Below are 11,005 nucleotides of genomic sequence, written 5' to 3' on the forward strand. Positions count from 1 at the left end.
GGGCCCGAGGCCCGTCGCCCCGCCCGGGGGCCCGGTGCCCGTCGCCCCGCCCGGGGGCCCGGTGCCCGCCGCTCCGCCCGGGGGCCCGCTGCCTGCCGCTCCGCCCGGGGGCCCGCTGCCTGCCGCTTCGCCTGGTAGCCCAATGTGCCTCTGCCCGGAGTCCTGCCCGATGTGCCTCTGCCCGGAGTCCTGCCCGATGTGCCTCTGCCCGGAGTCCAGCCCGATGTGCCTCTGCCCGGAGTCCAGCCCGATGTGCCTCTGCCCGGAGTCCAGCCCGATGTGCCTCTGCCCGGAGTCCAGCCCGATGTGCCTCTGCCCGGAGTCCAGCCCGATGTGCCTCTGCCCGGAGTCCAGCCCGATGTGCCTCTGCCCGGAGTCCAGCCCGATGTGCCTCTGCCCGGAGTCCAGCCCGATGTGCCTCTGCCCGGAGTCCAGCCCGATGTGCCTCTGCCCGGAGTCCAGCCCGATGTGCCTCTGCCCGGTGTGCCTCTGCCCGGAGTCCAGCCCGGTGTGCCTCTGCCCGGAGTCCAGCCCGATGTGCTTCTGCCCAGTGTGCCTCTGCCCGGTGTGCCTCTGCCCGGTGTGCCTCTGCCCGGAGTCCAGCCCGATGTGCCTCTGCCCGGTGTACCGCTGCCCGGAGTCCTGCTCGGTGTGCCAGTCTTTGATATCCCGCTAGTTACCAGACCCGGGCGGTGGAACATTTTTCCCAGCTAGGACTGTTTGGAGCGTCCTGAGGCCGCTCCTTGAGGGGGGGGTACTGTCAGGAATGGACTGGCCAGCAATGGTGGGACTCACCTGCCTTTTGATCTGCAGTACCAGGGCTGGCCAGCGGATGCTCCCAGCAATCAGAGACTCAACTTTGCAGCCAGCTAACACCTGGAACTGATTATGCTGGGGTATTTAAGGGATGGCCAGACCCACAGACTCGGCCTTGGTGTTGTGTTTGTCCTGGGCCCTGTATCCTGTGTCTGTCCTGCATCCTGTTTCTGAACCGCTGCTGACTTCTCCTGCTCTGATCCCGGCTCGCTCTTGACCATCCCTCTGCCTGACCCTCTGTACCACGCTGCTTGCTACCTGTTCTGATCCCTGGCTTGTGACCCTGACCATCCCTCTGCCTGACCCTCTGTACTACGCTGCTTGCTACCTGCTGAACCTGGCCTGTGACCCCGACCAATCTCCGCTTGCTCCCCCTGTACCTACCTGCCCTATTGATATTGACCCGGCCTGCCTGACGACGCTTGCTTGTATGTACTGTTATCTGTGGGTGGTTGGTTTGGTTTGGTTGCACTGTATTATGTTTTAGTATTGCACTGCGTTTATGTTTGTATTGTTAGTGTTAATAAATTATATTGTTTATAACATATCTGAGGTCTGCGTTTCCCTGCGTCAGCCACACACCTCTGGTCACACCTGGGAGCCCTGACACCTGCACAACGATCTGGAGTCATTTTGGACCACTCCTCTTCACAAAACTGTTTCAGTGTAGCAATATTCTTGGGATGTCTGGTGTGAATCGCTCTCTTAAGGTCATGCCACAGCATTTCAATCGGGTTGAGGTCAGGACTCTGACTGGGCCACTCCAGAAGGTGTATTCTGTGCTGTTGCAGCCATTGTTTTGTTGAATGACTTGTATGCTTTGGGTCATTGTCCTTTTGCATCACCCATCCTCTGCGGAGCTTCAGTTGGCGGACAGATGGTCATACGTTTTCCTGCAAAATGTCTTGATAAACTCTGGAATTCATTTTCCCATCAATGACAACAATCCGTCCAGGCCCTGAGGCAGCAAAGCAGCCCCAAACCATGATGCTCCCTCCGCCATGTTTCACAGTGGAGATGAGGTTTTGATGTTGGTGTGCTGTGCCTTTTTTTCTCCACACATGGTGTTGTGTGTTCTTCCCAAACAACTCAATCTTGGTTTCATCTGTCCACAGTATATTTTGCCAGTAGTGCTGTGGAACATCCAGGTGCTCTTTTGCAAACTTCAAACGTGCTGCAATATTCTTTTTGGACAGCAATGGCTTCCTCCGTGGTGTCCTCCCATGTACTCCATTCTTGTTTAATGTTTTCCTTATTGTAGATGTGTCAACAAAAATGTTACCATGTGCCAGAGATTTCTGTAGGTCTTTAGCTGACACTCTGGGATTCTTCTTTACCTCATGCAGCATTCTGCGCTGTGCTCTTGCAGTCATTTTTACAGGACGACCACGCCTAGGGAGAGTAGCAACAGTGCTAAACTTCCTCCATTTGTAGACAGTCTGTCTTACCGTGGACACATGAACATCAAGGCTTTTGGAGATACTTTTGTAACCCTTTCCAGCTTCATGCAAGTCAACAATTCTTGATCGTAGGTCTTCTGAGAGCTCTTTTCTGTGAGGCATGGTTCACATCAGACAGTGCTTCTTGAAATCAGTAAACCCAAAACAGGTGTGTGTTTTTTAAGAGCAGGACAGCTGTCAGCAACACATCCAATATCATCACACTGATTGGGGTCAAGGTTGGCTCACTCCTGGCTCCAATTAGCTCTGGGAGAAGTCATTAAGCTAGGGCCTCACATACTTTTTCCTCCCTGCACTGTGAATGTTTACATGTTATGTGCAAATAAACCATGGCAACATCTAATGTTTGTGTAGTATTATGTTCAGCAGACTGTGTTCTATTGTTGTGACTTCGATGACGTTCAGAGCACATTTTATTCCCAATTCATGCAAAACTCCACGTAATCCCAAGGGGTTCACATACTTTTTCTTGCAACTGTACACTCACCACCAATATCATTTAGACATTTAGCCTATGTTCACATTTGTGTGTGTTGAGAACACATGCAAAGATTGCTTTCCTGACACCACAGAAATGTATTGCCCTTTATCAGATACACAGCAGTGCCATTAATTGTTAATGACACCCTCACGCATCTGTTGACGTTTGCGTTTCCACATGCACCAAAACTCAGGGTGCTGTGGCTTGCTGGGATTTTAAAAAAGGGTTGAGTACTTTATTTCTGCATTTTTAGAACATAGAGCAGCCCATTGAAATGAATGGGCTGCCCTACACGGGACATACATCTTTATCCCCCCCGTCAGTACACCTTTGCATCTTAAATCTCCCTGCTAACCTCTGCACCCCAAATCTCCCTCTCCTCTTCACTCTAACCTCACCCCCCTCCTTAACTCTACATGCCTCCTCTGCTCCTCATTGCACCCACCTTCCTTACCTCTGTACATCCCCTCCTTACTCACCTGTGCACCCCAAACTGTAATTCTTTTTCTGCCTGCCTCTGCACACAAACACACCCCCACACTTTGCTTACCTTTGTAGAACAGACTCATGTGACCACAATTGCAAGCAAGACTTTTAAGCATGCTCCTGTTTACCACCCCAGTGGGCAGCATTCAGCAGAGGTGATGGTGGCTGGAACCTCAGGGGGGCATAATATACATATGAATGCTGCCAATATTTACATATGATTGCCCATGTTATTTACATATCAATGCAGGTTATTTACATGTGAATACTGACCCAGTCTGCATGTAAGCCATGGCTATAGGGCAGAGCTGCAGCATAAGTAACAGCACTTCACACTGAGATTTCGGGACCCAGTGTGGGATGAAGACTTCAAGGGACAATGTAAACTGGAACAGTTGGCAAATATGTGGCAGCTGCTTTGGGCCCTACAACTATGACTAGGCCTATGGCTGCTGCCGCTTTTGCCCCTCCTTAACCACTTGCTGACCGCCCTATAGCAGAAACACTGCTACAGGGCGCAGCGGTGCACAAAATCACATGATTTTGCATTTCCGGTGCGCGCACCCTACCCACGCCGCCATTCGCGGCTGCGGCTGTCACTCACTGGGTCCCGGTCGGTATTTACCCACCGGTGCCCGGTGATTACCGAGCATATCCAATGGGGAGGAAGACTGTTTTGTTTACAAACAGTCTTTTCCCCTCTCAGCTCGGGCACACTCGAGCACAGCACAGCCATCCTGATCAGTGAGCTTATAGTGAAGCACACACCCCCCGCCCCCTAGTAAAATACTCTCTACATATAGTTAACCCTTTGATCACCTCTCATGTTAACCCCTTCCTGCCCAGTGCCATTAGTACAGTTAGTTCCCCCCAGTGTCAGAATGTCCGCCACAGTCCCCCTAAAAGTCGCTGACCGCTGCCATTACTAGAAAAAAAAAAGAAAATTCCAGTATCTATACATTTGTAAATGCTATAACTTTCACGTAAACCAATTAATTTACACATATTGGGATTTTTTTTAGCAAAGACATGTAGCAGAATACTTTTTTGCCTAAATTTTACTTGACTTGTTTAATAGCAAAAAGTCCAAAATATTGTGTTTTTCTCAAAATTGTCTGTCTTTTTTTTCTTATAGTGCAAAAAATAAAAAACACACAGGTGATCAAATACCACCGAAAGAAAGCTCAATTATGACCGCGCAATTGTCAGTTAAAGTAACATAGCACCATAACACAAGAAATGGCCTGGTCAGGATGGGTGGTAAATCCACAGGAGGGTAAGTGGTTAAAGATGCCCTGGTCTCACAGCCAAAACAAGAAGTGAGACAAAATATCTGCAAATTAAAGGAATCCCTTCCCCCCCCCCCCCCCCAGTTTACTAGAATTAGTGTCCCCATTGGAAGATTTCCCCTCGATCACTGGGATTTTCTTTTACTTACGCTTTCAGTGATGATCGATCGTAAACAGGACAAATAGCAGGGGGAATTTCCCTAAAGCGGCACGGACAGAAATAAATACCTAACAGGTGTTCTTTATTCATGTTTCTTCCTCGTATACATTAGCATCACATTCTATGAACAAACAAACAGTACTTCCAGCACCCGCCCCCCACAAAAAAAGAAAAAAATAACAGAACACAATAATTAATACTCCTCCCCCTTTACACACATGTAGCATTACCCCCAAGAGGTCCACTAGTAACTGGTTCCCTTGTCCTTGCACAGCCAGGCAACAAGCATTTTTCTCCACTTTTGTCCAGACACAATGAAACAGTCTCTGAGTTTTGTTTTGTTTTTTATTAAGGGGAAATAACTTGGATAGGGTAATAGGGATTATAGGATGTCCAACTTGACTGAAGCAATGCACAGGGACAATTTCCTTCCTACGTACAGAGAAGGATCTGGACAGTTCTCCTCCCTGGATATGGTCAGTCTTTACAGATCAGTAGCAAAAAGCCCTTTACAGACTGGGAACTCTCAGGCCCCCTTTGAAAGTTAGTACAGATTGTAGCAAACTGCATGCACAAGTATCTCCTCTCCTCTGTAGAACTGCTCCTAGCTCCACAGCCTGCAGGCACTATCAGCTCTCCTGGCTGCTCTGAAGATCTCACAGGACAAGGATAAAGGGTTAGGCACAGTGCTGTCCTTTGAAAGCTTGCTACACATGGCAGTATCTCCCCTTGTAAATCACTGGGTGTGCTGATGTACTCACTCTGTCCTCTTTGGTCCCTGCTGCTCCTTAGGCAAGATTCCTGCTCAAACTATGCTGTTGATGAGATCTTCCCAGGCCTTCCTGAGCCCAGCCTGGAAGTAAAGACCCCCCCCTACACCTAGGAGATCTCTCCTAGGTCACTGACAGCCTGCTCGGCACTCCATCTTCCAGCCCCCCCCCACTAGCACGGCTCTCTCATATTTATGGGCTAGTCTTACCACACTACCAGGGCCTCCTAGCCTGGTAGCCTGGGATTGGTCAGACTCCCATAAATATGCAGATTTACTGTAGGTCTTAACCCCTTCCGCCCGCTGGCTTGTGCAAGCTTCCTTGGGCCTCCAGAACCAGGTGGAGATGATAGAGTCCCAACCAGCCTGACCAGCAGTATCCCAACCTAATTACAGACTCACACAGTTACCATGAGTCATATCACAATAAATTTACTTGCGCTAACACTAGTAGCACGCTAAAGGTGATACACACAAAATTGAAATTTATTACTGCTCTCCTATGCTTGATCTTTAGCTACCTGTTTATTGTAGGCACTTTACCTTCTCTGTCTTCCTTTTATACTTCCATCAATTCTGCGTATGTTTTTGACCTTTTAAACGTGTACAGCAAGAGGGTTATTCATTTTTAAACAAAAACGAGAACCCTAAAAACTTGGTATCCAGGAATCTGTAAAATAATATATATGTAACAGTAGCTCCAGTCTGGAGTTTTTCTAACACTGCAGGGTGTTCTGAGAGTGCACAAAACCAAGCACAGAAGAAAAATCTTGATGTCGGGTAGTTCTAACCCAGTATTAGAATTCTTAGAAATTCTGGGTTGGGACTAGGGTTCTTGGGGCCTGGAACAGTGGTACAATTTGCCAGTCAGATGCAGCTTCATTGCCAGTACAGCCTACTGTGGTTGCTTTAGAGAAACCTAGTGGAAGGAGAAGGCTTTCAAAAGCCTGGGGTCATTAGGCTTAAAAGAAGCTCCATAGCTGTTGAAGTAGGTGATCGAATTAAAGACCACAGCCCATTTAGAGCAGAATTCTGGCTTGCTGGAACATCAGATAGTTGTACATTAGCTGAAGCAGAGAGTGGTGCAGTAGTTTTAAATATATTCTCAATCCTGCAATCCAATACCTTTGTACCATTGTGAAATTAAGAGGACTAGCATGGAAGGAAGGATGTTGGCTTATATAGTTTCTGTGAACTTTTGATGTGTTTTTTGTGTGCCTTATCTGCAATAAATAGGCTATGACTTTTCTTTTCTGGGACTGCTGATCAGCCAGCATGTGTGTGGGATGCTGTATCCATTTGGAACTCCTATAGCAAATCTCTTCCTGATAATGTAAAGCAGTGGCTCTCAATGTCTTTTTCAGTGGCAATTGGAAGAGCCACTGCTGTAGCTTGTAATTGACTCCCAGTATCAGCATAGGCTTACTGGTGGATGAAAAAATAAGTGTGCATTGTGAAGAATGTGTCTGCCTACCCCCCTTCTTCCTTTAAGTGAAACTACAAGCTGCAGCAAGTACCGTATGCATGTGAAACCCCTGCATTTCTAATGGTGCAGGATTTAAGGTAGATCTGAGGTCTAAAGATGCATGATATGTGGTCTGAAGGTGATAGAACTGGGTTTGATCTGAAGTCTGAAGGCGCTATTATTCAATGGCACACTGGTCTGGTTGTTTAATACTTCCAAATTTCAATTTCAATGTGGAAAGGGCTGCTGACCATAGTTATGACTATAATTAGATACAAATGCATATCAGACTATTTTAGTTACCATGAGTCATATCACAATAAATTTACTTGCGCTAACACTAGTAGCACGCTAAAGGTGATACACACAAAATTGAAATTTATTACTGCTCTCCTATGCTTGATCTTTAGCTACCTGTTTATTGTAGGCACTTTACCTTCTCTGTCTTCCTTTTATACTTCCATCAATTCTGCGTATGTTTTTGACCTTTTAAACGTGTACAGCAAGAGGGTTATTCATTTTTAAACAAAAACGAGAACCCTAAAAACTTGGTATCCAGGAATCTGTAAAATAATATATATGTAACAGTAGCTCCAGTCTGGAGTTTTTCTAACACTGCAGGGTGTTCTGAGAGTGCACAAAACCAAGCACAGAAGAAAAATCTTGATGTCGGGTAGTTCTAACCCAGTATTAGAATTCTTAGAAATTCTGGGTTGGGACTAGGGTTCTTGGGGCCTGGAACAGTGGTACAATTTGCCAGTCAGATGCAGCTTCATTGCCAGTACAGCCTACTGTGGTTGCTTTAGAGAAACCTAGTGGAAGGAGAAGGCTTTCAAAAGCCTGGGGTCATTAGGCTTAAAAGAAGCTCCATAGCTGTTGAAGTAGGTGATCGAATTAAAGACCACAGCCCATTTAGAGCAGAATTCTGGCTTGCTGGAACATCAGATAGTTGTACATTAGCTGAAGCAGAGAGTGGTGCAGTAGTTTTAAATATATTCTCAATCCTGCAATCCAATACCTTTGTACCATTGTGAAATTAAGAGGACTAGCATGGAAGGAAGGATGTTGGCTTATATAGTTTCTGTGAACTTTTGATGTGTTTTTTGTGTGCCTTATCTGCAATAAATAGGCTATGACTTTTCTTTTCTGGGACTGCTGATCAGCCAGCATGTGTGTGGGATGCTGTATCCATTTGGAACTCCTATAGCAAATCTCTTCCTGATAATGTAAAGCAGTGGCTCTCAATGTCTTTTTCAGTGGCAATTGGAAGAGCCACTGCTGTAGCTTGTAATTGACTCCCAGTATCAGCATAGGCTTACTGGTGGATGAAAAAATAAGTGTGCATTGTGAAGAATGTGTCTGCCTACCCCCCTTCTTCCTTTAAGTGAAACTACAAGCTGCAGCAAGTACCGTATGCATGTGAAACCCCTGCATTTCTAATGGTGCAGGATTTAAGGTAGATCTGAGGTCTAAAGATGCATGATATGTGGTCTGAAGGTGATAGAACTGGGTTTGATCTGAAGTCTGAAGGCGCTATTATTCAATGGCACACTGGTCTGGTTGTTTAATACTTCCAAATTTCAATTTCAATGTGGAAAGGGCTGCTGACCATAGTTATGACTATAATTAGATACAAATGCATATCAGACTATTTTAGCCCCTACACTGTCCTGACAGCGGTTCTTCAACTGGTCATTACATATCAGGCTGGCAGCATACAACCCTAAGCACACAGGCATTTCTTGATCATCAACTATACTAAGCATTTACAAAACATCTGAAAAAAAAACCTGAACCCTTTAAGCACCTCTCTATTTAGATACTGTTACTTGTATCTACATTTGTAAGTATTTTAGAAAATGTGTAAGTATATTAGAAAAGAAGAAATCTTACACATAAAACCATCACGATTATATTAAATATACATCAGGAAACCCAATTCTACTAGTAAGTAATGGTACTTGAAGTTTCAGGAATTATATACCTACTTGTGTTATCCTCTCTGGATGAAGTTGAAAGTTCAGTGTCCACAAGTTTCCTATTAGAGGCAATGGAAAAGGCCCAGGGGGGAGACTTCTCAAAGTCCATAGGACTTTCAAATAATTGATTATCAACAGAGTCCCCAAAAATAGAAAAAATAAATCAGAGATAGTCCACATTGCTAGGTAAATGTGAGTTAAACAAGACAGTATGAAAATAAAAAAATCTTTATCTACTGTTTGTGATGCAATTAATCTGTGCTCAGTTTGTCTATTAAAGCACTGACCATGATAGGTTACAGTCCAGATATCTTTTATACAAGTGCTGTTAATATGTAACTACTATTCAGCAGTTTCACAGGACTACTTATCTTAAAGGGAAATTACAGTCAAGTTATTATATTTTTGTTTAACGTATAGGTATTAAACTGTTTATTACTGTATTTGTACAATCTGTCTTCTACAAATAAATAAACTGTCTGTAAGTTCAAAAAACCGGTTTGTTTTTATCTATACATGTAGATAAACTATATTCCTGAAACTTATTGTCCCACCTGTAGGTATATTATATGATCAAAAGTTTGTGGACACCTGATAATCTCACATGCTATATGGCAAAATATGTGACACAACCTTCGACAGTAATTATTGAGTGCAGGTGTTTTCAATGAAGGTTCTTGTTAATGTTACAACATACAAAGAAATAGTAAACAACCGTGTGCTTCCAACCTTGTGATGACAGGTTTAGGATGTGACTGTGCCCAAAAGTAAAGTCCAAAATGATATGGTTTGAACTTGGTGTGGAGGAACCTGAGTTGCCTTCACTGAGCCTTGACCTCAACCCTATTGTAAATCCTTGGGATATACTCAAATGCCTATTGTGTGCCAGACCTTCTTGTTCAACATCAGTACTAGACCTCACAAGTGCTCTTTTGAATAAATGGGCCAAATTCCCACAGACACACTTTCCAGTGGAACCTGTTATAGCCCCAAAGTGCAGTTGTGTATCAACGCTCATGGTTTTGGAATGGCATATATAACAAACTCGTATATTGTAGGTGTGATGGTCAGGTGTTCACTTTTGATCATATAGTGTATGTGAGGTTATATGCATGTCAGGTTACATGAAAATTCTGCATGGTTTGTCAGGCTTTAGGACAGTTAGGGGAAATACTGTATTAAGATATTTGCATAGATTAAGATATTATGCTTTCCAACAATGTGGCTCAGTTAGCATTAATACTTTTTTCTACAATACCAATTTGTTTTTATGTCATACTATAGGAATCAAAAACTAATGATTATATTTAAAATGCAGTAACTTTTCTGACCACACTGAGTAAGAATGAATGTTAAAACGCAATAGTATAAATATTGAAAACAAAAAGCCATACCTCCAACGTGGAAACAAGGCTAAGCGACTCAAGTATGCACAAAAACATAGGAACTGGGGTGCAGAAAAAATGGCAGCAGGTGCTATAGACTGATGAGTCAAAATTTTAAATATTTGTCTGAAACAGGAGGCAGTTTGTTCACTGAAGGGCAGGAAAGCTGTACACTAATGTACTAATGAGTGTCTGCAGGCAACATTGAAGCATGGTGGAGGTTCCTTGCAAGTTTAGGGCTGCATTTCTGCACATGGAGTTGGAGGATTGGTCAGCATCAATGGTGTCCACAGTGCTGAGAAATACAGGCAGATACTTATACATCAAGCCTTACCATCAGGGGGCGTGGTATTGGACCCAGATTTATTCTGCAGCAGGGCAGTGACCAGAAACATACAGCCAATGTCATTAAGCACTATCTTCAGCATAAAGAAGAACAAGGAATCCTGGCAGTCATGTTTGGCCCCCACAGAGCCCTGATCCCCACATTATTAAATCTGTCTGGCAATACATAAAAAGGAACACTTTTTAAATAGAGTATAGCATCAAGTCAATGAAACTCCTGGGATATTGATCTGGTCAAGTAGCAGAGGGGGTTGTTAATCAGTTTCAGCTGCTTTGTTGTTAATGAAATTAAAAACAGATGCACTAGATGGGCAACAATGAGGCGACCCCTAAAACAGGAATGGTTTTACAGATGGAGACCACTGACATT

General features: G+C 44.6%; 1 protein-coding gene across 2 annotated transcripts in view; it reads right to left on the reverse strand.

Annotated features, from left to right (window-relative positions):
• Positions 1-9,171, reverse strand: part of LOC149449912 (cytochrome P450 2J4-like) — a 54,093-nt gene extending 44,922 nt beyond the window's left edge. For both annotated transcript variants that reach the window (XM_089692595.1, XM_089692594.1), the window contains exon 1: positions 8,915-9,171. In XM_089692595.1, the coding sequence (XP_089548721.1) occupies positions 8,915-9,085 (171 nt within the window). In that variant the 5' untranslated portion in view covers positions 9,086-9,171. The remainder of the gene's footprint in view (positions 1-8,914) is intronic.
• Positions 9,172-11,005: the final 1,834 nt, after the last annotated feature.

This window comes from Staurois parvus, unplaced genomic scaffold (assembly GCF_062004578.1).
Source record: "Staurois parvus isolate SC_StPar_1 unplaced genomic scaffold, SC_StPar_1.0 ptg000596l, whole genome shotgun sequence".
Lineage (NCBI taxonomy): Eukaryota > Metazoa > Chordata > Amphibia > Anura > Ranidae > Staurois > Staurois parvus.